At 58.5% G+C, this 25,540-nt stretch overlaps 4 protein-coding genes and 3 non-coding genes across 8 annotated transcripts in view; 5 read left to right on the forward strand and 2 right to left on the reverse strand.

Moving 5' to 3' along the window:
• The window catches only part of LOC112978522 (zinc finger protein 585A-like), a 159,105-nt gene that overhangs the window by 36,715 nt on the left and 96,850 nt on the right, over positions 1–25,540 (reverse strand). The gene's annotated exons all lie outside the window — the stretch shown is intronic.
• Positions 1,301–5,822, forward strand: RACK1 (receptor for activated C kinase 1). Its single transcript, XM_026092159.1, has 8 exons — positions 1,301–1,506; positions 2,340–2,511; positions 2,983–3,130; positions 3,559–3,654; positions 3,827–3,937; positions 4,738–4,878; positions 5,146–5,256; positions 5,688–5,822. Exons 1-8 carry the CDS (start codon positions 1,398–1,400, stop codon positions 5,751–5,753), a joined length of 954 nt encoding a protein of 317 aa, XP_025947944.1. The 5' UTR covers positions 1,301–1,397; the 3' UTR covers positions 5,754–5,822.
• Positions 5,698–15,586, reverse strand: TRIM41 (tripartite motif containing 41). The gene is made up of 6 exons (XM_026092122.1): positions 14,327–15,586; positions 12,338–12,433; positions 11,510–11,740; positions 10,732–10,754; positions 9,806–9,933; positions 5,698–9,265 (listed from the first exon to the last, which is right to left on the reverse strand). Exons 1-6 carry the CDS (start codon positions 15,257–15,259, stop codon positions 8,748–8,750), a joined length of 1,929 nt encoding a protein of 642 aa, XP_025947907.1. The 5' UTR covers positions 15,260–15,586; the 3' UTR covers positions 5,698–8,747.
• Positions 16,312–16,384, forward strand: TRNAK-CUU. The gene has a single exon. It is a non-coding gene; the product is annotated as a tRNA-Lys (tRNA).
• TRNAV-CAC lies at positions 16,573–16,645 on the forward strand. Its single transcript has one exon. It is a non-coding gene; the product is annotated as a tRNA-Val (tRNA).
• Positions 17,105–17,177, forward strand: TRNAK-CUU. Its single transcript has one exon. It is a non-coding gene; the product is annotated as a tRNA-Lys (tRNA).
• On the forward strand, positions 19,417–24,808 carry LOC112978524 (E3 ubiquitin-protein ligase TRIM39-like). Of its 2 annotated transcripts, XM_026092123.1 has the most exons (7): positions 19,423–20,153; positions 20,751–20,843; positions 21,627–21,857; positions 22,159–22,181; positions 22,538–22,653; positions 23,277–23,306; positions 23,786–24,808. In XM_026092123.1, exons 1-7 carry the CDS (start codon positions 19,629–19,631, stop codon positions 24,379–24,381), a joined length of 1,614 nt encoding a protein of 537 aa, XP_025947908.1. In that variant the 5' UTR covers positions 19,423–19,628; the 3' UTR covers positions 24,382–24,808. The 2 variants fall into 2 exon arrangements, with proteins under 2 accessions (XP_025947909.1, XP_025947908.1); XM_026092124.1 differs by lacking the exon at positions 23,277–23,306 and having other exon boundaries at positions 19,417–20,153.

A 25,540-nucleotide genomic window follows, 5' to 3' on the forward strand; every position in this document is an offset into this window, starting at 1 on the left:
GAGGCCTCTGCGAGCCCGTAGAGGCCCGTGCGAGCCCGTAGGAGGCCTCTGCGAGCCCGTAGAGGCCCATGCGAGCCCGTGCGAGCCCGTGCAAGTCCGCAGAGGCCCGTGCGAGCTTGTGCGAGCCCGTGCGAGCCTGTAGGAGGCCTCTGTGAGCCCGTAGAGGCCCGTGCGAGCTTGTGCGAGCCCGTAGAGGCCCGTGAGGGCCCGTACAAGCACGTGCAAGCCCGTAGGAGGCCCGTGCGAGCCCGTACGAGCCCATAGGAGGCCTCTGCGAGCCCGTAGAGGCGTGTGCGAGCCCGTATAGGCCCATGTGAACTTGTGCGAGCCCGTAGAGGCCCGTGCGAGCCCGTACAAGCCTGTATGAGGCCTCTGCGAGCCCATAGAGGCCGGTGCGAGCCCGTACGAGCCCGTGCAAACCCGTAGAGGCCTGTGCGAGCCCGTGGAAGCCCGTGCAATCCCATCCGAGCCCGTAGAAGGCCCGTGCAGGCCCGTTAGAGCCCCTGCGAGCCCATGGAGTCCCCGCACAAGCCCCTCCGAGCCCGTAGGAAGCCTGTGCGAGCCCGTAGGGGTCCCGTGGAGGCCCGCAGGAGGCCCATGCCGGCCCGCACAGGCCCGTACAAGGCTCACACCATCCTGTGGAGGCCCGCCCGAGCCCGCACTAGCCCATCGGAGTCCCGCACGGTCCCACAGAGGCCCGTACGAGCCCGTAGGAGGCCTGTGCGAGCCCACACAAGCCCATGGCGGCCTGCACAAGGCCGTACAAGCCTCTGCGAGCCCACTGAAGCCCTCCGCAACCTGTAGATTTTGGCATTGACCCGCACGCGCTTGTAGGGTCCAGCCTGGCCCCGGCCTGAGCCTCTACTTCTTGTACAGTCCAGCATCAGCCCGTCGAAGTTCATGAAGCTCGTCACCAGGCTTGTCGAGCTTGTAGAGCTTGACCCAAGTCCAAACGGGCTTGTAGAGGCCGGCGAGGTCCCGCATGGGGCCCTGATCTCCATCAATCCCCCCTGCCTCCTCCCTCATGGCTCTTCCTGTCCCCAGAGCCCCCTTTATGAGACAGCAGGGCCCCGCAGTCCTTCCCTATCCCTCCTACCGCCCAAGCCTTCCCGTCCTTGTCCCCAGGTTCTTCTTGTCCGATCCGCTCTTCTTTTTCCGTACGCTGCCACATTGGCTCCACCGTACTATGGCCGCTGCCACGTTTCCCCGTTTCACTGGGAGCGGCCATGTTGTCTCCTTGCCGTACAACCGCCTGTCCGTCGGAGGCTATTTCCGCTTCCGCCGGAAGGTGCCTCGCTCTTTCTCTCCTTGGGTTTGCTGCCGCCGCCTGCGGCCGCGCGGGACCGGGCCGGGGCCTCCGCCGAATCCGCCGCCATCCTCCTCCCGCCGCCGCCGCCATGACGGAGCAGATGACACTGCGCGGCACCCTGAAGGGCCACAACGGCTGGGTGACGCAGATCGCCACCACGCCGCAGTTCCCGGACATGATCCTCTCCGCTTCCCGGGGTGAGGGCCGGGGCGGGGGTGGGGCGGACGGGACCATCACCCTTCCCCCCCCCCCCGGGAGGGGGCAGCGGGAGAGACCATCGCCCGGAGGGGGGGGGGGGGAGGGAGTAGCAGGAGAGATCCACGCCGGGGGGCGGCGGGAGAGACCATAGGTCTGGGAGGGGAGCGGAGCAGGGGGAGTGTGCGAGTCCACGGGGGAGGGAGGGGGAGAGGAGCAGGGGAGACCCTCGGCCGGGGGTGGGGGAGGGAGAAGGGCAAGAGGGAGGGAGGAGGAGACCCTCGATCTGGCAGGAGCGTGGGGGAAGAGGGGATGGGGCAGGTCGTCAGCCCGGAGAAGGGGAGAGGGGAAGCCATCAGCCTGGAAGAGGGGAGAGGGATGACCATCAGTTTAGGGGTAGAGAGAGATCACAGGCCTGAGGAGGGGGAGACTGTGAGCCTGCTGGGAGAGAGGGGAAAGGGGAAACCATGAGCCTGCTGGGAGAGAGGGGTAAGGGGAAACCATCAGCCCAGGGGGTAGAGGAGCAGGGGAAAACCATGGGCCAGAGGAAGAGGAGCAGGGGAGAACCATGGGCCTAGGGAAGGAAGAGAAACAAGAGAAGACCATGGGCCTGAGGAAGAAGAGGGAGAGGGGGCAGGGGGAGACCGTGAGCTTGGCGAAGAAGGGCAGCATCTCTGCTGGGAGGGAGCTGGGGAGTGCTGCGACACCGTGCCACCTCCTTGGCCACCCAGAGGTGAGGACAAGCACCCGGAGCGGAGAGAGGGCCGCAAATCGTTGTGGTAATTTGCCACGCTTGCACCCCAGCTTACTCTTCGCTCCGCTCTTTCCTGTGCAGACAAGACCATCATCATGTGGAAGCTGACCCGGGACGAGACCAACTACGGGATCCCGCAGCGAGCCCTGCGGGGTCACTCGCACTTCGTCAGCGACGTGGTCATCTCCTCCGACGGGCAGTTTGCTCTCTCGGGCTCCTGGGACGGCACCCTGCGTCTCTGGGACCTCACGACGTGAGCCGCGGGGAGAGGGCAGGGATGAGAGCGCTCGCGAGCGCAGAGTTAGCTTTGCTTCTTTCCGTGTCTCTCTCCGMTTTCTTTGGGCCCTCAGAGAGGTTGCGAGATCACCAGCATACCTTGAAAATCAAGCAGTTTGCTCTTAGCTTGGGAAATAAAACCAGGGAGGGAATTTTGGGGGGACTGGAGGCACGAGAGAACTATGTCGGGCAGCGAGGAGTGCCACGATTTGGAGCGAAGGCAGGAAGACCCGCGTTCGGCTGCTCTCCCTCGCTCTCTCTCTCCCAATGATTAGACCTGACACGAAGTCTGCTGATCCTCCGGGGTCTGACGACACGTCCTGCAATTATGACGGGAGAGAAGCGTGACCGGAGCAGYGCAGGGGAACTCGGGCTCTTCCTTTGCAGGGAAGCCCCTCTGGAAGGAGGAGGCTGGGGGCATCCTGACCTCTCCGCATCTTCCCCGCAGAGGCACCACCACCCGCCGCTTCGTGGGCCACACCAAGGACGTGCTGAGCGTGGCCTTCTCGTCCGACAACCGCCAGATCGTTTCGGGCTCCAGGGACAAGACCATCAAGCTCTGGAACACCTTGGGCGTCTGCAAGTACACGGTGCAGGTGAGCCGGGGAAGGAGGCACAAGGGGGGAGAGTGGGTTTTCACCTCCCATCGCTCCTATTCTGCAGAGAGGAGTTTTCCTGCTACATCAGTGTGAGAAAGGACCTCCATGGATTTGTTTTTAAGCGTATTTGTCCATCTGTCTCACTGCTCAGTTGCTCTTGATCAGGGATCCAGGTCTCCCAGCCCTGTCCTAATGATTAGATGTGACACAATGTCTGCTGATCTCCCCCGGGGGGGGGGGGGGTCTGAGGACAAGTCCTGCAATTATGAGGGACCTCAGGAGGGCGAGAGGAGGCCTGGGCAGGGACTGGGAAGGCTTCGGAGCGACGGGACGCGGTGGGTCTCTTCTTGCAGCGTCCACGCGGATTGTGGGGGGGAGCCGGCGGCGTTTCCTCGCCGTGAACGCAGCGTCGTTCCTCTCCCCAGGACGAGAGCCACTCGGAGTGGGTGTCGTGCGTGCGCTTCTCCCCGAACAGCAGCAACCCCATCATCGTCTCCTGCGGCTGGGACAAGCTGGTGAAGGTGAGGCRAGGATCCGCTTCCCCCAGCTCAGGGATCCCTGTAATGAATCAAGAAGATCTGAATGACCAAGGGGGTCTGGGGAAGGAGATGGGGGGGTTCCAATAGCTGCGGTATTGGGGTGCAGTAGCAGAGTTTGATCTTTTCTGACCCTGCTGTGGTTTTGTCCACCCAGGTTTGGAACTTGGCTAACTGCAAACTGAAGACGAACCACATCGGGCACACGGGCTACCTGAACACGGTGACCGTCTCCCCTGACGGGTCCCTCTGTGCCTCCGGCGGCAAGGTAGGCGTCTCGGGGGAAGGCCGAGGCCACCGAATAGATCGGTCTGCCTCATTTAGGATGAGCTCCGAATTCCTCCCCAGTGAATTCAGGCTCAGGGACCTTCTTGGCTCTTCTATTTCGCAATCGTTGGCGCGTGTTTTTCTTTGAACTGGCTTCATCGCTTCCCGTGATCTTTCTGCATCCATGCTGATCTGCAGCAAGGCGCTGTGTAGCTTAGTTACAGTCCGGGAGAAAAACATCTCTTGGTAACCACCGGAGAATAGTCACTCCTGATTTATCTTTTCCATGCCCCATGGGGCTTCGTAGCCTGCCTCCTAGTTCTGTGGCACAGCCCCAGGAGGAGAGGCAGCCTCAGCACGGCAGCGGRTCCTTGGCTGGCTGGCTTTTCCTGGAAGCGGGGCCGAGCTGTGACAAAAATGATCGATAACTGCCTGAACACGTCTTGGTGCAGAAAAGCAGAGGCTGCTTCTGAGCTGGCACCTTCTGCCCCGCGGGAAAGAGCCCGGCGAGACAGCGTGGTCCCCAGTATTTCATTTGCGATGCTCCATGTGCATCCTTCATAGATTAGGACTTTTCTTCCAGGCCTTGTTTCTTCTTTGCAAGGGGAAATATTACTTGTTTTCTCTCTTTTTGGCGAGAAGGGAGCTGATGTCCTTGCGGACAGGCAGGGGTGCCGTTTCGGAGCTGCCTGCCCCCAGGCTGATGGAGGCAGGTTGTCCCCGTTGGCTCCGCAGCGGGACAAATCCGCGCGCGGGCGACGGGTGCCGGGCTTTGCTCTGACTTCCCTCCCCGTCTCGCAGGACGGCCAGGCCATGCTGTGGGACCTGAACGAAGGCAAGCACCTGTACACCCTTGACGGAGGGGACATCATCAACGCCCTGTGCTTCAGCCCCAACCGCTACTGGCTCTGCGCTGCCACCGGCCCCAGCATCAAGATCTGGGTAGGTCACGAGCCAGGCTGGGAGCCCYTCTCCTGCCCGATCCGAACGGGTCCCCTAGAAGAAGGTAGCRGGCCTGTACGGTGAAGCAGCCGCGCTGTGATGAAACATTTCGTGCCGTCTGACTGCATTTCTGTGCGGAAAYCCAGAGGCTGTTTCTGAGCAACCCTCCACCCCGGGGCATTTGAGTCAGCGAGGTTYGGTTTCGCTTTAGGGGGCTCCCTGCAGGTCCCCGTTACCTGATGTTCTCTCTTCTCCTGCCTTTCGCAGGACCTGGAAGGCAAAATCATAGTGGATGAGCTGAAGCAAGAGGTGATCAGCACCAGCAGCAAAGCCGAGCCGCCCCAGTGCACTTCCCTGGCCTGGTCCGCAGACGGGCAGGTAAAAACCACCCCCTTTTCCCTGCCCCAGCAACCTGTGCACCCAGTCCTTCAGCACCCGGCCCCCTTCTCCGTGCTTGTGCCAGACCCAGCTGTGGGGAGGTGGGGGGGAAAAAAACAAGGACTTTGGGGATCATCCTGCTGCTTTTAAATCAGCACAGGCACCACAGACACTTGTGATCCCCAGAGGGAGTCATCTGGAGTCATGTCTGCCCGCATGGGCTTTGCTTCCCTCCGCTCCCTAAATCCCTTTCCAACCTTAGAGCTCTTCCCCTTTGCCTCTCCCCAGCTCCCAGGGCTCATCTTGCTCCCTCTCCGCCTTGAAAATTGGTCTCTGAGGACTGTGGTTCCTTGTGATAATGTCCCGAGGGCCGATCTCGCTGCCCGTCCTTCCCTTCCCGTGACCCAGCTCTTCTCCCTTTCTCTCTGTAGACCCTGTTCGCCGGCTACACAGATAACCTCGTCCGCGTGTGGCAAGTCACCATCGGGACCAGATGAGGACGCGGCCTCGAGAAGCCGTAGATTGTGTACAAAGATCAATAAAAATAAATAAAAGTGCTCTATTGAGCCCGTGGCTGCCTCACGTCCGCTGCGCTCAGGTCTGGCTCTGGCTGGGCCTCGAGCGCGCTGCAGGCCCAGGGCAGGGTGGTTAATCCGGGGAGGAGAGAGACTCTAGTGACGAGCACAAACAGCCCCGGTTTGGGTATCACAGCGAGGGCACCTAAATGCTGKTTTTTCCCCCCTCACTTGCGAAGCTGAGCAGCTTGCGGTGCTTCAGGGCGCATCCCTGATGGCCGGCAGCTACTTGCCTCTCTCCCCACATCCAGTAAGCCTGAAGATGGGCAGTAGAGCTGCAAAAGGGAAGGCACCAAAAAGGGATCGGGAGTTAGTTTAAAAATTTGCGATGCAGAAAAGTAACAATAGTGGAACTGGGAGGAAATAATGGGATAGCAGGTAGCGTGACAGGGCTTGAAAAGGTCTCTACCCTCCCAGCTGCCAAGATGCTGTTTCTTCTCCCCCATGTGAGAAGAGGGACTGGAATTTCTCCCTCATCCCCCTTYCCAGCTGACAACAGGAAGCAGCTCCAGAGGAGGAGAGCTCTGGGTCACTCCAAATGATTTGCAGATTTGGGAAAATAAACCACCRCGGCCAAGGAAACCCAAAGGCCGGAGAGGAGATAAGCTAGAGCAAGAGGCAGCATGCACTGAAGCAAGGTCCTCCGCAGCATCTCTTTGCAAGTAGCTCTGTTCACCCTCTCCCCCAAGAACTGCACAGTTAGGGAATCTCTTCCCCATCCTGAAAGGGGGTTTTCCAAGCAGCACAGCCTTGGGCTCCCAAAACAAGCAGCTCTCCATTAGCTAACGAGAGATTGCTTTCAGAGATGTGACTATGCAGCTGCACTTCAACCACTGACCTTAGAGAGGGACCAGGAATGAAAAAGGGATTCACTGTCCTTACTCTCCGCTGCCGCAGCACACGGCACAGCGATTTCCATGCTCCGCTCCCGCCAGGGCCATTCGGAGGAGCTAGAAGAGAAGGAAAAGTTTTCACGCGCGGCTTTCTTAACCCAGCAGCCCGCAGGCGGACGGCACAGCGAGCCAGCCGAGCCCTTTCACGGGTAGGTGTTTCCTCTGGCTTTACGGCTTCGCACCGCTGCCGGACCAGGTCTCCTCTCCTCCTGCCACCCCTGTCGGTAGGAGGGCGCRCGGTGCTGCCCGGTCCACGAGCCAGCTGGCCCGCGGCCACCGAACGCTGCAGTTTCGCTTGCCTTCCCCTCCCTGCCACCCACTGCACAAAGCCCCGAKGGACTTTCTTCCCTTGGCAACATCCACCTGCCCGTCCAACACGGCTCCCGGCATGCTGCCGCCCCGCGACGGGCCCTTTACGCAGGTAAAGGGCGAGTTAGCCGCTTCGGGAAGCGATCSGAGCGCGTAGCTCTGGGCCTCGGCCCAATCTCATTACTAGGATTAGGTCAAGATTAACAACGCAAGGTTTAAGCCACATCTGCTTGTCACCAGGCTCTCAGACCATTTACCAGGAGCTAACAGCAAGCACAGGCAGCCTGGGGGACCTGCATCCCAATTCCCATGTGCTACGTAAGCCAGACTTACTTGGAAACAGCTCCCAGATGTTTCAGGCCTCCAGCGGGATCTCAATAAGCAAGAGACTCGGGTTTACAACCTTATTGTTTATTATTATTATTATTTCTTGACATTTCAAAAAACTAAATCTCCATTTAATTCTCATTTTAGCCAAAAATATTTTGAACTAGCTCTGTAATGCCAGCAGGAAAAAAAAAAAATACCAATCCACCAACAAAAAGAAGAAAAACACAACAGGTGCGGTCAGAGTCTCTCTAGTGGGACAGGATTCAGCTGGAAACTCAACAGCAGCCAAAAAAGAGGGAGAGAAAATAAATATCCCCACCTCAGAGAGCTCTCAAGCTGCAAGGGGAAACAGGAGCCCGGTTCCCACCGGCACGGCCCGGAGCGTGCGCCGAGCGAGGAAGGCTGGTGACGCGGCGCCGCCGCCGTGGCTCCGGCCAACAGCCCGACCCCGAAGGGTCTCGGCTCCGGAAGGGGAAACCACCTATTCGCACTCCCCCCCCGGCCCAGGCAGCCCCGTATAAAGTGCCAGGCCCACAAGAAACGGTTACGAAGGAGATGGCTGGGGGTAGGGCCGGGGTTCGGAGCCGAGATCCGGCGACCCTGACTCAGGGCCTGATGGAGGAAGAGCGGGGAGGAGGCGGCAAGGACGGGAGAGACACGGGGAAGGCGAGCAAGTGCCAGAACAGGAGAACATCGCAGGTTAAAGCAGGTTCGACTCAAGGTCCGAATGCCAGCCAGGCATGGAGGAGGAGATACTCGGAGAACGAATCCCACCGCTGCCAAGAAATCCGGGCTCCCAAGCACCTCGGTGCAACGGGGCTTTCGAAAGTCAATGCTTTAAGCACTGCCGGGAGTTCGAGGGGCCAAGAGGCAGCGCTTGCTCCTCCACCTACAGGCCCCCAGCATCCGCAGGCGCGCTCGGGCTTGAGCTCCGTGTCCGAGGAGAGCGGGACATACCTCAAAACCTGACGCGTGGGGCACAAGGCGAGCGGAGAACATGCTGGAAAGCTTACGCGTCAACCGGGCAAGGTAGAGAGAAGTCCCCGGCAGCAAGAACCAAAGTGGAAAAACGGCAGCTTCGCCTCCCCAGCCTGCCCGCAGGGCGACTCTTCCCTCCTCCGAACGCAAACCGCCTTTGGAACAGCTTGGCTGGCTGGGAAGGCTGCGGCGAGATCTCGGCAAGGAGCTGGCACGAGGACAGAGTCGGGCAGGGAGGAGAGGCCTTGTGAGCAAGCAGGTGCAAGAAGACAAGTGCAGCGTTGGATCCTCAAAAAAAAGAGACCCGAGGGAAAGGGGGAGCGTGGCCGTGTGCAAGGCCGGATCCCAGGGTGAGGCCGGATCCGGCGTGGGTAGAGGCGGCCGGTGGGAGGACGAGGGCTGGCCGTCAGGCGCAGATTTTGATGCGGGTGCCCTTGGCCAGGATGCGGAAGAAGGGGAAGATGCGCTCGTGGAAGGAGGCGTTGAAGGTGTGGATGTGGGTCATGCTCTCGGCGTTGTAGAAGCAGAGCTGGCCCCGCTCGTAGTCCAGGTAGACACCGAAGCGCCGGGGCCGCTCGCTGGGCGACAGGGCCGTCTGCTCCGTGGCCGTGAGCGCCTGGTACTTCTTCCCGTTGGTGCCCACGCACCAGATCTCCCGCTTCTGGTGGGGGCCCATGGCCTTCTCTTTACGGCGGGCCGTCTCGCGGGCCGCCCCCACCGCCCAGCCTCTCCGGCCCCCCACTTCTACCTCCCAGTAGTGGCGCCCGGTGGTGAAACCCTGGGAGCCCAGCACGCAGTAATCGGAATCGAAGCGCTTGGGGTTGTCCGGCAGCTCCTGGCGTCGCTCGCCCAGCTTGACGCTGCGCCGGTCCAGGGAGAGGCTCAGGCGGGGGTGGGCGGTGTCGGGGTCCAGGGTCACGTCGGCTAGGAGGGCGACGAAGGGAGGGCAGAGTCAGAAGCTGGGAGGGGTGCCGGTGGCCCGTATCTTCCCCTCGGATCCCAGCTCCCTTAGTTCCCAACCCCAAGTCCTCACCCACGCGTGTACCCGCAGCATCTGTGGCTGCGTAGCGATCGCCAGCCCCACRGGTCACATCCCACTCCAACGCCCCCTCGCCGTTAGCAGCTCTGGATCCAGATCATCCCCCAGCTCCGTTTGAGGCACGGGAAGGAGAGCCAGCTACGTTGGGGGGATTCGGATTGAGCGACAGAGCTCAGGAAGGGGAGGACATGGTGAGGAAGGAAAAACAAACAGGGAAACTGCAGCCCAGGATTCGGGGGAGCAGCAGAGCGAGGAATAAAGGGATGCGAATGGAGGGAAGGCAGCACTCATGGCTGGAGGGGAGAAGAAAGGGATCCCAACCTGGAGGGAGGGATCAGGGGAAAYTCCCCCGGAGCTCGCTCCAGCTGGCGAGCCGGACCGTCCCTTCGGAAGGGCCRAGGGCAGAGCAGGCAGGTCTCGCTCACCTTGAGGGACTTTGCTAAAGACTTTCTCCATCTTTCTCATCACCACGTCCTGCAGGAAGTAGTTGCGATATTTCTTCCCCACGTCCACCGGCACCATCTCGGGCTCCTGGAACTTGATGTTCTCACACCTGCCGGGGGGAAGCGGGGATTTGGTGAGGTGGGACAGGACACACGTTCGGGGGAAAGGGAAAGACACGGCGGCTTCGGGCTCCGCGCGCATCTGGCTCGCTCAGCCGAGGCAGGTGCACGATGGGAATATCCAGCCCGCTATCCCATAATGCTTCGGCAAGGAGAACAAAGCAGCCTGGAAGACCGCGTGCGCGGCCAACCTGCACAACGGAGCGCTCGGAAAAACCACAGCGGGGCAGAGATCAGCCGAACCGGTTACGCTGGTACGGCCGGCGCTCCCCACCCTCCCTCGGCCGCGCCAGGCAGCCAAACCCGCGGCAGGAACGGAGCCGCGTTCGCGTCCGGCCGCGGGCAGATCCGCGCCGCGCTTGACCACGGCCGCGTTAAGCGCTGGAGAGCGGCTAGAGGCTTTGCTGCTGCTGCCCGTCCCTTTTACGAGACGAGTAAAACGACCTTCCTAGACTCACAAGCAGCTCCCGATTCCCTGGGACATGAGGTCTGCGCGGGCGCAGCCAGTTCTCCTCCCAAAAAAGCGGCTGCCAGGTGCTGTGAGGGACTCGGATCTCTGCTCCCCACCTTCCTCCTCTGCTACACATTCCCCAATTCCCGCTACGTCCCACGGGCCACCAGCCAGGAGTTCCTACCACCGCATTAGTTTGACAGCGGCCACAACCGAGTCTTCTCTTGCGCTACCCAGCCCCGGCCTGGAGAAGCGCCCGCTGCGCGGGGTTTAAAACAAAAGCGGAAGGGCTTCTCGATGCAAAAGCCGTTCGCAGCAAGAACAGAAAGTCACTGACCTGATAAAGGTGCCTTTGATGTCCTGCAAAAGGAGGCAGCAGTGCGAGAAGGGAGGGGGGGCAGAAAGAAAAAAGAAGAGCAAGATTAGGGAGGGCTGACACCGATCCCATTGTCATTCACACGAAATCCTCTTAGCGGTCATGATCGAGCACCGGGATAAATTGTAACGAGCCTGTCACCCCAGCGAACAGGATGGGGCCCGTCCCACAGTCGGACGACGGGCCTGAGGGATGTTTTTCCCCCCTGGGCAATCTCATTTTCACCCTTGGTAGAGGTTTTCCTCCGTCCCCTCTCAGGACACCTCGCTAACACAAGTGCTGGACCCCAAATCTCTCGGGGCGTCCCCTTCCTTTCCCGTTTTCTGTTGTCCCATGGACACTGCGATCCCTCCCATCCAGCTGGCAGGAGAGAGAGGGAAGGATCTAGCCCACCAGGAAAGGGATCTCTCCTGGGAAGCAGACCCTGCGCTTTCAAAGCGGAATCCGGTCCCCTCTTTGCAGCTCTGCTCATTCCCACYGCAAACGCTGCCGCCTTGCCGTAAGGAAGGGCCAGATCTCCGCTGCCAGCGGAGAGCCCAGCGAGGCTGCAAGCAGGGTAGAGTTCACGGTTCAGAGATCAACCGTGTGAATCATCCAACTTTACAGCTCCCTTTGGGAAGGTTCGGAAAACATCTGGGAGGGGGCACCGTTCCCACGTCACGGCAGCGGGGCCCTGCCCTCCAACCCCGGGATTCCCGGCCAGCTCGTTCCCTCTCCCATCCGCGGGATGGGAAAAGACCTTGAGCAGTTGCAGCCCGTCCTGTTTGCTCTTGTCCTCCGCCTCGGCGATGAGGCGGCTGAGGGCCGCGCTCTGCTCCTCCAGCTGGCTGATGTTGCTGCTCTGACGGGCCAGCAAGCTCTCGTAGCGCTCCTCCAGCTGGTGCAAGAGCAGGACCTGCTCTCCGATGAGGAACTGGTGCAGCAGCTCGAAGTCGGACTCGAACTCCTTGATCTCCAGCTTCATCTTGTCCTGCAGGGCAGGGAAGCGGGAGGAAAGACTTAACGGGAGGAGAAGGGAAAGGCAGGAACTGGCTCATCCTCTAGGGTCCTGCCCTCTGCTGTCCCTTGGCTTTATCACCCACCGCAAGCTCGTGAGGTCTCTTAAATTCGCCAAAGTCAGGCCCAAGTTAGGTCTGGCTGGGCTGCCCTCATGGGGGAACGGGCTTTGAGCACAGATCCAAAGCATCTTTAGGTCAAACGACTGACCCAAAGGACACCCGTCTGCGCTCTCTCCCAAGCCACCGGTTCCCCAAAACATTCGAGGCACACGTAACCCTCTAATTTAGGGGGGAAACCGATTTCCAGCCCTTGTGATCCCAAAGGTCACAGCGAAGGGAGCAAAACACCTCTGTGACTGCTCAGGACCACAAAGCAGAGGAGGACAAAGTTCTCTCTTCTGCCAAATACCTCAGACTTCACAGCCAAGACGCTCCCGTGCCGGTGTTTCAGCATCCTCCCTACCTGTTTGAGGGCTGACTATTTTTTGGCAGGATGGCGGAAGACAGAAAGGTGGGAAATGAAACAAGTGGGATCAGCTGCCGCCCCAGGAGAAGCGCCCGGCTCTTACCCTCAGCTCCGTGATCTTCTCCTCCTCGCTCGATTTCTGCTTCAGCACTGCGTCCAGCTTCTTCTTCAGGGGCTCCAGGTGGCTCTGGAGTTTGTTCTGAGAGAGAGAAACGTGTCTCAGAAATCCTCGGCTTAGGCAATCTCTTCCTCCTCCTCCTGTTTCGGTCACTAACTCTGTGGTAGAGTTAAAAACCGAGCTTTCCGCCCAGCCTTTCGATTCCTTCCCTTTTTCCTTCTGCAAACAATCACGCCGGGAACACGCTTTAATCAGAAAGCTAAAAATCCCACCCCAGCCAGACCAGGGGATGCCCAGAAACGTCAGACCGACGGCGGCCACCCGCCGATTGCTCAACGCGTGGCGCAAGCCAGTGTCCTGGATGCGTCTGAGCCATCGCGCATGGGTCCTGCTGGGTCAGAGCGTCTCGTCGGACGCAACGAGGCCTTGACGCTCCTAAACTCTGAATTTTCAGCCCAAGTTTACCCCAAGCTAAGACCATCCTTTCAGCCTGGTCTTTTTCAGGAGTGGTATGATCTTAGACGGACTTAAGTCAGCAACGAATCCGCTCGCTAATTCACCAGCTGCAATTCTCCACAACGAATCGGCTTCGGGGTTTCCAAGAACAACCATTTCTGGCTTGCCGGCCTCCAGAGACTCACTATCTGCCCAGAGCTCGGCCCTTCCCAAAAAGCAGGTTTGAAAATCCTGTTTTACCTCTTCCAATATTTGTGGGATCTTTTCTGAGGCAAAAAAACAGACTAAACCCACCCAGCGATGCCGGCGACGCTCCTATGACCCAGCACGGAATGGTCCGACGCAGGAAGCACCTCCGTCCCCTTCCTTTCCAACCGCCCTCATCTCTCCTGAACACGGAGATCTCCCAGGGCCTGAACTGCCTACAGTAGCCCCGGAAAAATCCGCTCAAAGGGATCGGCTCCCGTTGCAAGCCGACTCCAGATACAACCACGTGCGACAGCGATTCCTCCAAGACTTCCAGGCGAGGAACGAGCTGCCTGAGCCCTTTGGATATTAAAAGGGCAAGTGCCATGTGCACGCTCCCGTCTTGCGGGAGGCCCAAGGAGGAAGGACGCGATCTYGTCGAGAAACCGAACCCTCAAGACACAGGGCAACCAGCAGCTCATGGTTAAGTGCTCATCACCCCCTGCCCAKCTCTCCTGTTCTCCCGCCGTGTTTCGTTTCCGGGGCGCCAGGTAACTCCGGGCATCTCCGATTGGGAACAGCACCTTTCCGACAGCAAGATTTCCCTGCTAAATCCCTGGCGAAGGATTGCGGAGGTCTCCACTGCCGGTGGGTTGGATTGGCCTTTGGAGAACCTCACACTGGTATTGCCTGAGACAGCTCAGGAAGAGCTTGCAAGCCACAAACGCATGAGAAAAACTGGTAATTTGGGTGCTGGTTTCAACCTAGGACGAGCCTGTCCACAAACCACCTACGAATCCTGCCGGACAAGCACGGAGGCGAGCTTGGCCTGCCGAGCTCACCCACTCCTCTGCAAACYAATTTTCCCCACGCGAGTCCCTGATCCCGCCGGCTGCCCCGAGACGGCTTGGCCTCCGCCACCGTCGGGTCACGCTCGGCCCCGTCGCCGGCGCCTCCGACGTCCACCCACCCGCCTGGCGGTTAAGTCGGACCTTTCTGCCCGCCGCGCCGGTCCGATTCTCCCCCCTCTGCGGACCGAGCGAGCCGCGGGGTTCGTGGCTCGCCCACACCCCGAAACCCAGGCGCTCATGCCAGCCGAGCAGCCCTTCATCCCCCTCCGCTCGCCACCCGCCCAACCAGCTCGGCGAGACCTACCCGAAAACCGCCACCGGCGGCCCCGCGCCGCCCTGGCTCGATCCAGCCGACGTCTGCCAGTGTCGAACAGCCCCGTCTTCCCCGTCGCACCCCGCGACGAAGCCGCTATCCCCGCTTCATCCCCCRGCCCCATCCCAGGGCCTCCCGCTCCCGTTCCCAGAAAACCCCTTCTCATACCTTGTAATCCTGAACGACCTCCTCGAGGGGGACGACGCTGTGATGCTTGTGGCTCCGGGATTCCCTGCACACCACGCAGATGGCCTGCTCGTCCACCTCGCAGAAGAGTTTGAGGGGTTCCTGGTGCTTCTCGCACAGGTTCGGAGAGCCTTGGCCGCCCACCGCCACCAGGGCCCCGGGGCCCCCGGCCGCCGAGCCCGAGGCCGAAGGGCCGGCCGCGGGCGGAGCGAGGCGCTGGGGGTGCGGGTGCAGCTGGCGGATGATTTGCACCATGTTGGCCAGCTGAAGGTTGGGCCGGAAATTCCTCTGGAAAAAGGTTTTGCGGCATTGCGGGCAGGTGAAGGTCTGGAGGCGTCGAGGCCGCGTGGCCAGCACCGGGGGCGGGGGCGTCTGCACCTCTTCTTCTTCCTCTTCCACCTCCTCCTCTTCCTCCACGTCTTCCTCCATCACATCCTCATCATAGTCCTCGTCCCCAAAGTAAAGCTCCCCCCCAACCCCACCGTCCCATATGTCMTCCTCCACAGGAACCTCCCACAGATCGGTGTCGTCGTCTTCTTCGCTCCACATATCCTCTTCCTCCTCCTCGGGCCCGCCGTCTTCCTCCTCCTCCTCCTGCTCCACGTCCAGCTCGTCGTCGTCGAGTTCATCCTCGTCGTCCTCGAGCTCGTCTTCCAGCACGTCCCCCATGCCCACGTCCCCGCCGCCGCCGGCCCCGGCGGCCCCCGGCGCCGCCTCGTACTCCGCCTCGCCCCCCCACAGCTGCGAGATGCACACGCGGCAGAAGTTGTGCCCGCAGCCGATGGAGACGGGGTCCACGAAGTAGTCCAGGCAGATGGCGCAGATGGCTTCCTCCTGCAGCGTCTCCACGGGGTTCAGGCGCCCGCCGGGGCCCCCCGAAGGGACCCCGTCTCCCAAGACCGCCGCAGCCGCCATGGGGGTGGCCAAGAGGCTCTTCTCCTCCTCCTTGCTGTTCCCAGCAGCCGCCGGGCCCCTGAGCTTTTTGGGGGGAGCGGGACAGACTCGAGGCGCTCCCCACGCCGGCGCGGAGCCGGAAGGGCTGGCAGCCCCCACCCAGGTGCCAGCAAGGCCCTGGGTTCCCGCTTCCTCTTTCTTGCCCCCTCTTGGCCCTCGGCACCAGTCGAGACCTCGYTATCGCTTCGCCTTCAGCGTCGAAAATTAAACCTCTCCGCCCAAAGCCGGCTCCGGGCCTCGCTCCGGCCCCACCGCGGCCCCCACAGCGACCCCCAGCCCAGGTCTAGGCCTCGCTCCTACCCCGTCCCCCGCCTCAGCGGAGCCGGGCCCCGCTCCTGCCCCCGGGGCTTCCCCTCCCCAAGCCCCCGCTCGCCCCAGCTCCAGCCGGGCCCGAAGGTGCCGCCGCCGCCGCCGTAGGGCTCTGCCCCGAGACCGCCCCGCTGCTCGCCGGCCCCCGGCCCGGACGCGAGGGGAGGCGCTCTATCCCCCCACCCTCCCCCGCCGCTCTCTATGGTGCGGGGCTCCGCCAACTGACGGGAAACGCCGCAGCGCTTCCGCTTTCCGGCTCTTGCCGCCCGCTGCCCCCGCCTCTTTACCGTCACCTGACCGGAAGTAGCGAGCTCGGCGCTGGCTGCTGGTTGCTTGGCAACTGGACTGGACGGGAAGTGGGCGGGAGGCGCTCTAGCCGCCCCCGTGGTTGCCGCCCCCACTCTGTGGCGCGCGTTGCCGTAGGAACCGCGACGCCCCGCTGTCCTCCCGTCTCGGTAGTCTCTTCCCTGTCGGCGGAGGCACCGGACAGGCCAGCTCAGAGCTCACCGGAAATGAGGGAGGGAAGGCAAGGCAACGAGCTTGTCTACCCTCCTCTTGTTGCTCTCGGAGGTCTGGGGGGCGGAGACGACTCTAGCCCGGCCTATCAGAGCGGGGTCTGAAGGGCGTGGGCGGGGCCTCGGCGGGGAGGAGGGGCGGGGCCTGGGGAGCCCCGTGAGCGCCGCGCCGGGGCGGTGGGCCCCGTAGCCCGGCTAGCTCAGTCGGCAGAGCATGAGACTCTTAATCTCAGGGTCGTGGGTTCGAGCCCCACGTTGGGCGCCTGAGTTACTTTTTTTTTTTTTTCCGCCGTTTCCGCCCCAATAGTTTGTCCCTCTCCCACAGCCGCAGCGGGGGAGCCCTCGGCGACCCCCCCCCCGGGGTGTCGCCGGCCCGGTCTGGCTCTCGGCTGCAGGCAGCGCCCGGCGCTGCACGGCCGTAAGCCCGAGGGGCAAAAACTTTTATATCGAGTTTCTGTAGTGTAGTGGTTATCACGTTCGCCTCACACGCGAAAGGTYCCCGGTTCGAAACCGGGCAGAAACACGGTTGCTTTCTTTTCTTTAAATTTTTTTTGGGGGGGGGTGTCAAATATGCATTTTTAGCTGTAACAAACGCTTTGGCCCCGGCATGGCGGGGGGTGGGGGGCAGCTTTCCACTTTGTGTATAGCAAGTCCATTTAAGAGCCAACAATAAAGCGTGGTCGTGCCCCTCTATGGCCGAGGAAACCCTCACCCGCGCAGACGGACCTTCATTAGAAAGGGCTAACGGCCCCGACGGTGATTAACATTAATACTAATAGGGCTCCGCTTTACTGCTTGCAGCAGGGCTGGGCAATGCCCGTCTGTTCCCCGGGGCTGGGCAATGCCCGGGGTGGGCAGTGCAGGCTCCCTGGGCTGCAATCAGCCGCTCTTAGCTAATTACCGCTAATTAGTGATTGCCCCGAGGCGCTGCATGGTGCTGGGATCCGACGGGGGCTGTAAGCCAAAACMCATTCCATCGGCGGCCCGGCTAGCTCAGTCGGTAGAGCATGAGACTCTTAATCTCAGGGTCGTGGGTTCGAGCCCCACGTTGGGCGTTTGTACTTTTTGTCGTTGCCCCGTGGTGGGCACGGCCACGCAGAAACAAATATATTTCCCTAAAACAACTCTATTCCTCCTAAACACACGCGTGTGCGCCCCCCCGTGTTCCTGTCCCCCAGCATAGAGGCACCGGCAGCCCCTAAAGCACCTGCTCGCGAAGGCAGCAGAGCTGCAGCTCTGCACGTTTGCATTAAAAGACATTAAAATCACCATCACGCATCCCCTTAACCCCCTCAGGGCCCAGAGGTGCAGCAGAGCAGCTTTCCCCAACGTTTTGCACCCCCTGCCAAGGGAGGGGGCACAGGGCAGCWGCTCCTCTTCGAAATAACATCGCCGATTTTTTTTCCCCTTGAACCTTATTCCCTTTTCTAACTGGAAAGGAGAAGAGGGATGGTGGCATGAATTCCCCTCCCTGCTGCTCTGTTTTTCTACATTCATTTCCTTGTTTTATTTGCCCTTTCTTTGCTTTGCCTTCCTCTCTTGTTTTGGGGGGGATTTTTTTTTTCCACTTGCTCTAATTCAGAGAAGTCAAGGGAGGCTTCTGCAGCTCAGCTGAGCCAAGCTCAGCATGAGTCACCCCAGGCCAGACTTTCACAACATCCCGCTTTAGCCCAGGTCTCTGCTCAGCCGTGACGAGCTGGGCGCGCACCCGGATGCGGCCATGTCCCCTTCGGAGAGCCCAGCGCGCCAGGTGCTTCCACCGTCTCCGAGTTTTCTCGGGCYGGGGGAGGCAGAGGATGGACCCAGAGCGCTAAGGAAGCGAGAGATGGTGATTTCCTCAAAAGCAATAGCAGAGGCAGAAACCGTGGCAGATGTTGCACCGCAGCTTCATGTGACCGGGCAGAGCCAAGCGCTACAGGCTCAGGCCGGTCTCAGGGCCAAAGAGCAATATTTGCTCCCGTTTTATTGAACGAGGGTAGGTGCAACCGAGTTTTCTAAATCTCCGATTTCTTCTGCTCTCATTGCCTCCCAATCCGTCCTTTGCAGCAGCAAAGAGCCGAGAGGTGGCAAATCACGTCAGCCTTTAAGCAGCTGCAGTGGTTCCGGGACGAACAGGAGCTCCTGCTGCGGTTGGAGGCCACGGAGAAGCAGGTCGCGCAGACCCAGACCAAGAGCAACCGGAGATCTCCCACCTGGGCCACTTCATCCAGGAGCTGCAAGGAGCTGAGATAAACCCGCTGCCGGAGAATAAATCCCTGCAGGTGAGAGCAAGGAGCCGTGCAGGAGATTTGGGCAATGGAGCTCGCAACACTCTGAACATGCTGTTGAATTGGTCTGGGTTTTTTTTCCCCTCCTTCTCTCCAGTCTCTGCTTTGACAATTTGAGCAGTTCACGTGGATGCACGTTTCCTCCCTGTGCTTTGCAGGCTGCCGAGATCTTGGAAAAGGCCATATTACGTGTTTTATGGCAGCTGGGGAGAGGGAAAAGCCTCCTCGTTCCTCTCCAAACCCCGCTAGATGGGAAGATGATCTCAAACACCTAATAAACCTGCATTTTCTGCACTGTCAAAAACAACAAACAGCAGGATGAATATAGAACATGAAAAACATAGGGGCTGAAAACAGCTCTGGATCCTGGTTCCCAGAGCGGTTCTCGCTGTCAGGGCCCTGAGGGCACTAATAGGCTTTAATTGCCCTGACCAGCCTCAACAAGGACCTTCATCCACCCCCCTGCTCATGGCCTGGGCGCAGCTTAAATGGGCAATTACACAGCTAACAGGGCATCATGAATGGCCTGGAGAGGGTGGAGAGCTTTGATGTTTGGCTCTGTCTTCTCTATGACCCCATGAGGTTGCAGACAGCGATTTGATCCCTCTTCTCTCCAGGCTGGGCAAAACCTGCACCCTCAAGTTCTCCCCATCCACCCTGGGCTCCAGCCCCCACCAGCTTGGTGGCATCTACTGGGCTCACTCCACCCTGTCCCAGTCTGTGCTGTACTGGGGAACCCCAAACTGGAGCTGGTGTCTGGAAAGTGCCCCAAAAGTGCTGATGGAGGGGGGGGAAATATCCCTCCCATCTCCCTGCACTGTGGCTAAAGCAGCCCCATGCACAGCTGGTATCTTCAGTGCAAGGGTCTACTGCTGACTCATGGACAACTCGTAGGACCCCAAAGTGCTTTTCTGCCACCCTGACATTATGTTGCAGGAGGTTTTCCCACCTCCAAGGGCTCTTTGCATTTGCTGGCTTTGAATTTCACAAGGTTTCTGCCCCCACCCCATTTCTCCAGCCTCTTGCRGTGCCTCCRAATAGCAGCCCTGCCCTCCATCCTCCTATCTGCTGAAGSACATCTGTCTCAAAGCCACCAAAACCGAGAAGGGTGGGAGGGCAGCTGCACGCCGGGAGGAAGCATCACGTACGCTTGCCCCGTTCTTGCCGCTCTCCAAGCCACACTCGCCGTTTCGTGGTGCAAAGGGGTGGAGTCCGTTCCCCCGCTTTGCGAGGAGAAAAATGTCCATGCCAAGAAGTGGAACGCCTCCCCCTCGCCGCTGTCCTCTTGCCTCCCGCAAAGCGGAACTCCTCCGATCCTCCCTCGGAGACAGGCTGGCGAGAGCCATGGCTGCGCGGAGCCCTGCCGAAAACCTGCACAGCGAAGCCTCCTGCTCCATCTGCCTGGGCTTCTTCCAGGACCCCGTCTCCATCCACTGCGGCCACAACTTCTGCCGCTCCTGCATCACCTGCTGCTGGGAAGGGCTGGAGACGAATTTCTCCTGCCCTCAGTGCAGGCAGACAGCTCAGCAGAAGAGTTTCCGACCCAGCAGGGAGCTGGCGAACATCGCCGAGATCGCCAGGCAGCTGAGCCCGCAGGCAACCGGAGGGGCAACGGGCTGGGAGACCTTGTGCACGAAGCACYGGGAGGCTCTGAAGCTCTTCTGCAAAGAGGACCAAAGGGCCATCTGCGTGGTGTGCGACCGCTCGCAGGCACACCGCTCTCACGCGGTGGTTCCCATTGAGGAAGCCGCCCAGGAATACAAGGTAGGGGCTTGTGCTTTTCCACCTGGTTAAAAAAAGCCCTTTTCCGGGGGCAAAGCGCAGCACTTGGGGCACATCTGCTTCCCACATGCCCCCGGGGTGCGGCTGTAAACGGGGATCTTTGGGCGCCGCTCACCCACGTGCTTCCTGTTTGCGTTTTATAAACAAGGACATTTGTTTTTTCACAAGGTGGATTTTCCCCCCTTTAATTTAGCGATCTTTGCCAACAGCCTGGAAGAAAGAAAGAAAGAAAAATCATTAGCCTTTTTCTAAACTCTTTTGTTGACTTGATCATAGCAAAATATTGACAAAGATAAATATTCAAAATACATGAAAGCACCTAAGAATTCCTAATCTATTTTGGCACGATTAAATCGGTTACTGAAGGCAATTTTGCTTATTTGTTCCTCCATTTCTTTAGTTTTAGTTCCGGATAGCACACGCAAGCACACCGCAATGYTGTGGGGAGCAAGGCGGCACAAACTCCTTGCTGCAGGGCATCATCGATGCTGGAAGTTTGTTTGGGTTCAGAGAGTCATTTTAATTGGAGGAAAAGGGGGTTTCTCAGCCTTTTGAAGACCATCTTTTCTTTTGGCTCAGGAAGAAATCCAGGCCCGTCTGCAGGTGCTGAAGGAGGAGAGAGAAAAATTCCTGGAAAGCAGAAAATCCAGAGAGAGGAAGAGCTCGTATTTGGTAGGTGCCCTTCAACAGGGAGCCTGGAGGAAGGTGTTTGCCCCTCTCCACCCACCCCACACTGAGGACATATTGCTGGTGTATTTTGAGGTCAGATCTGGTGTGTTTGGTTGTTCTCAACCCTTGCCTTGCTGCAGGGGGGAGCAGACACCGTTAAACCCTTGAAGAAGGGGCAAGTTGGGAGCAAGGAGCCTACGGGCAGGGGAACCAAACCATCCTATCTTATCTCCCAGCCCTCCTTGCTGGCAGTGGGAGCAGCGGGACAGGAGCTGGCTCAGCTCCCTTCCCTTTGCAAAGCAGTTTGCAATTTGTGCTGGGWCCTGGCCAACCTTGTCCTTATCTGCCAGGGTTTCAAGGCAGCTGGAGCCTGCAGTCCCTGTGTTGGGGAGATAACAACCTGTAGGTAGTCCCAAGCCTGATAGAGAGGTGGGTTTGTTTTTTCCCCCTAAACTCTGTATACCTCCCTCCAGTTTGGATTCTCTCTTTTGGTTTCATTTTGAGGTTGCACCTCCTGAATAGCTCCTGGTATTACCTGAATCTCCAGCAAGGTGGTTTTTGTCTTGTTTGGGGTAAATTGACCCTCACATCCCCAAGTGTGCCATCACAGGGGAGCAAACATCTCTGAGGACATGCCACCTTGACTGATGACCTTGAAGTAGTCATCTGTTTTCTCTTGGGTGTGGTGGGAGGGGTTTTGAAGACTGCCATGGCATTTCTTCTGCCGCACGGGGAAGTCCCCTGTTGCTCTTCCATCCCTTTGGTCTCCACCTCTGATCCTGGCAGGAGAAAACCAAAGATGAGGGGAAGAAGATAGTGTGTGAATTTGAGCATTTGCACCAGTTTTTGAAGGACCAAGAGCGCCTCCTTCTGACCCAACTGGCAGACCTGGACAGGGCCATCCTGAAAGTCCAGGAGGAAGCAACYGCAAAGATCACAGAGGAGATGTGCCACCTCGACACCCTGATCTGGGAGATGGAGGGGAAATTCCAGCAGCCRGCAAGCAAATTCCTGCAGGTGAGAGCCCAGAGCATCCAGGCTGGTGGGAGAAGTAGGAACAGAGCAAAGGATGAGAGCTGGGAGTCCAAATTCAGCCCCTCCAGAGCATGCATAAATGCATCCATTAATTGGCAAATCCTACTCCTGGTGGCTGCATRCAAATTCCTTGGTCTGTTCTTGCATTGCTGCAAACATCATGCCACAGGCAGGGTCTTCCTTTGCTATTGCATTGCCATAAAAATATATAAACTTTGTAAGAATAATGTTTAGCATTCTTCTTCCCTAACTGTCTCTCCTCTCCCTCTCTCACCCCCTCTAGGACATCCGAAGTCTCTTGAGTAGGTACTTGACTCCTTCTCGCTTTCCCTGTACTCTGGGATGCTTGGAGAGCTTTGGATGCCACATGGGTGAATCCTGAGGTTGGGTTTCCAAGGCGGATTCGTGCAGACAACAGCTCAGCCTCCTGTGACTGCAGCATGGCACTTTGGGTTCAAAACCACCCATTCAGCGACTGCTTGGAGGGACCTGAGGGCAAAGAAATGCAAAAAGAGGGCAGGGGGAGAGGGCTCACGTTTGCTCCCAAATAAATTTAGCTTGATGGTTCAATCTCCTCCATCCCATAGCTTCTCCTGGATGACTTAATGAGGATAAACTGCTGAGTGATCATATATATTACACAGGTTTTGCTCTCTCTGCAGCTGTGAGAAGATGAAGTTCAACCCTCCGGTGGAGATTTCCCCCGAGCTGGAAAGGCAGCTTGAGGAATTTGTTCAGAAAAACGTCCTTGTTAGATACACACTGAGGAAATGCCAAGGTACTGAGCAGGGTTAGGAGAGAGCACATTGCTTTGCATGCCCAATGTCTAGGAGAAACCAGGTTCTCATGTGCCTGCTGCTGATGCAAAATTCACCTAGGAACTGTTGCAAATAAATGCAGCTGAAACTTGTARTCAGAGAAAAACAGTTTTTCCCAGGGCAAAACAAATTGGTTGGGAAGCAGAGATGAGCCAGGTTCCCTCCTCCTTACCCTGCTTGTCCCATGCGAAAAGCAAATTGAAACGGAGCAGCTTATGCAGTTGGCTGCTCCCACTACTTCCAAAGTGGTGGAAAAAATTAAGCTCCATGTGGGTATAGAGCCAGGGATTGATGCCATAACATGCRGGACAAATCGCTCAGAGGGGCTCTTCAGCTTGAGATGAGTTTAGCCAAGCCAGGAGGTTCCCCTCACCTGACTCGTGGAGTTGCGTAGCTGTCACAGGGTCAGTACCTGCACCAGAGCAAGTCATCCTAGGCTCTTTGCAGCCCACCAAGATCTTACACCCTTGATATTTCCCCTCCCGAGTCTCTCTTCAGCTCTTTTGCCTCCCCAATAAAGCTGAGCCGTAGCAAGTTTGCCTGACATATAAACCTGATGCAGTGAAATCTCTCTCCTCTTTAGATAGCCTGATGTTCAAATTGCAAGAGCCAAGTAAGTCAACCGTGGCTGGCAGGGGATGGGGGTGGGAGAGATTGAATTCATGGCTTTTGGAAGAGACCCCTTGGAAAAAACAAAGCAGTCCCCCAGGGAGAGAAAGGGAAAAAATGGGGAGGGTGACCTTGGTCTGATGCTGTGATGTTCCTGGTCCTGTAAACCCAAATGCTCCCTCTGGGGCCATCAAAAGGGAAGACCTGAGAAGCACACTTGTGCCTCCCCTTCCCTCCCTTTGAAATTCCAGTCATTCCCTTCCCATGGGGTTTGCCCTCTCCCCCTTCCTCCTAGGGGCATCTCTGCTGGAGGACCCCAAGACCAGCTCCAGGCCTGCCCGTACATCCCCATGAAGCATCCAGAGCTGGTAGAGGCAGGAGAGCAGGGACTGTCCCAGCTGCCAGGAGCAGGAGAAACTTCTTGAGCATCTCCCAGGGCTGTGCCCTACCTCTGATACTCCAGTTCTGTCTCTTGTCCTTCAGCCAACGTGACCCTGGATCCAGCCACAGCTCACCCCAATCTCTACCTCTCCRAGGACCAGAAAGAAGCCAGGGGCCGCCTCGCACAGCAGGACCTTCCAGACAACCCAGAGAGATTTGACTTYGAGCCTTGCGTGCTGGGCTGCGAGGGCTTCACTTCGGGGAGGCATTTCTGGGAGGTGGAGGTGGGGCAGGGGGGTGTCTGGGCCCTGGGGGTGGCCCGGGAGTCGGTGAAGAGAAAGGGACAGATCAGCCTGACGCCCAAGGAAGGGGTCTGGGCGCTGGAGGCATACCACTCCCTTACATCCCCCCGTGCCAACCTGCGCCTCAACCCACTTCCCAGGAGGATACGGGTCTCCCTGGACTACGAAGCAGGACGGGTGGCATTTTTCAGCACAGACGACGAGTCGCCCATCTTGGTTTACACCAGAGCCTCATTCAATGGCCAGAGGGTTGTCCCCTGGTTCAAGATGGGAATAGGGGCACGTTTGCAAGAAGTCACCCAACACCCACCTTCAGAGGACCAGTCCATGGCCGGGCAGCTGATGTCCSCTCTGGATTGGGTGGGGTTCAGGTCCCCCCTCAGGATCTGTCCTTGAGGTGCCCATCAACCGGAGCTCAAGACGACAGCTGGGATGACAACTCGCATGCGATGCCAGCTATTCACCATGGTTACCTGGCGCATCGCAGTGAAYGCGGCGAGCGGGCACTGCGGGGGACTTGCTGTTCAGCTCCCACGTCCCTCTCCACTCCGAGCTGGTGGGGTGGCACCTCAAGGAGGATGGGGGAGACTTCTTATTTATTTTACCTTTAATGAACTGAATCTTTGTGATGAGTCTATAGCTCTTTCCAGCATGCTCTGCTCCTTTCCGACATCAGTTGCGAGGCAGGTCCTGAGTCTGTTCTGCAAAAGGAGGTGGCCTTTCACTGTAAATAGCAAAGCTTGATTTGGTTTGGAGAGCTGGTCTCCATCTCTGACTGTATTTCTGATATTTATTTTAAATAAAAACCCATTTCTATTTTGCACTCTCTGCCTCCGTGGAGGTATTATTCTGGATTTCTTCAGCTTTGGGTCAGCAACATTAAGAAAAGCTGCACACAGAGTGGGCACACCTCACTTCCCTTTTCACCTTCTCATGGTTGGCATCTCCAGTCATTGGAGCTGCCCTTGCAGGCAGCAAAAGAAAACAAACTCATCTAGAATGTGATTTTCCACACTGTTATACATATCCACCTTGCTTGGATGAGTCCCCCAAAAAGCCTATTTCTCCCTGTTGACCACCCAGGATGGATGGGACAGGATGAACTGTACCCTAGACACCAGTGACTAAGCTGATTAGATATTCCTAGACTGAGAAAGAAGCTGGGGTGACTAGGTGAAACAGAAGTGCTGGCCTTTGTCGGCTGACTCACCTAAACGGATTCCCTGAAAAACTGCTTATTTTCTTCTGAGAAAACCCAAAAGAGGAAGAGGCAGCACTGAAATAAGTATGAGTTATCAATTATAGAACTGAGAAGGGGAACCAAAAGAGAGTAGGAGGGAGCGGAGGAAGCCAAGCTCAGAATAGCAGAAAAAGATATACGCGGGCACCCCGTGACAAAGCCCTATTTCAGTGTCCCCACCGAAAGCATGAGTAGGACGGATCCCGGGACCATCCCATGCAGGAACAACTTCTGTTGAGCCTGCATCAGAGAGGGGAAATAGGAGCAAAAACAGACAACGCTCCTATAAGTTGTGTCCAGATCCTGAAACCGAAT

Source organism: Apteryx rowi, unplaced genomic scaffold (assembly GCF_003343035.1).
Source record: "Apteryx rowi isolate R43461 unplaced genomic scaffold, aptRow1 scaffold_940, whole genome shotgun sequence".
Lineage (NCBI taxonomy): Eukaryota > Metazoa > Chordata > Aves > Apterygiformes > Apterygidae > Apteryx > Apteryx rowi.

What these genes read in the sequence shown, in the direction of transcription:
- RACK1 (XM_026092159.1), top strand. Translation starts at nt 1,398, where the DNA reads ATGACGGAGCAGATGACACTGCGCGGCACCCTGAAGGGCCACAACGGC. An exon ending in GCCCCAGCATCAAGATCTGG is followed by an intron (nt 4,879 to 5,145) that starts GTAGGTCACGAG and finishes TGCCTTTCGCAG; the next exon opens with GACCTGGAAGGCAAAATCAT. An exon ending in CCTGGTCCGCAGACGGGCAG is followed by an intron (nt 5,257 to 5,687) that starts GTAAAAACCACC and finishes TTCTCTCTGTAG; the next exon opens with ACCCTGTTCGCCGGCTACAC.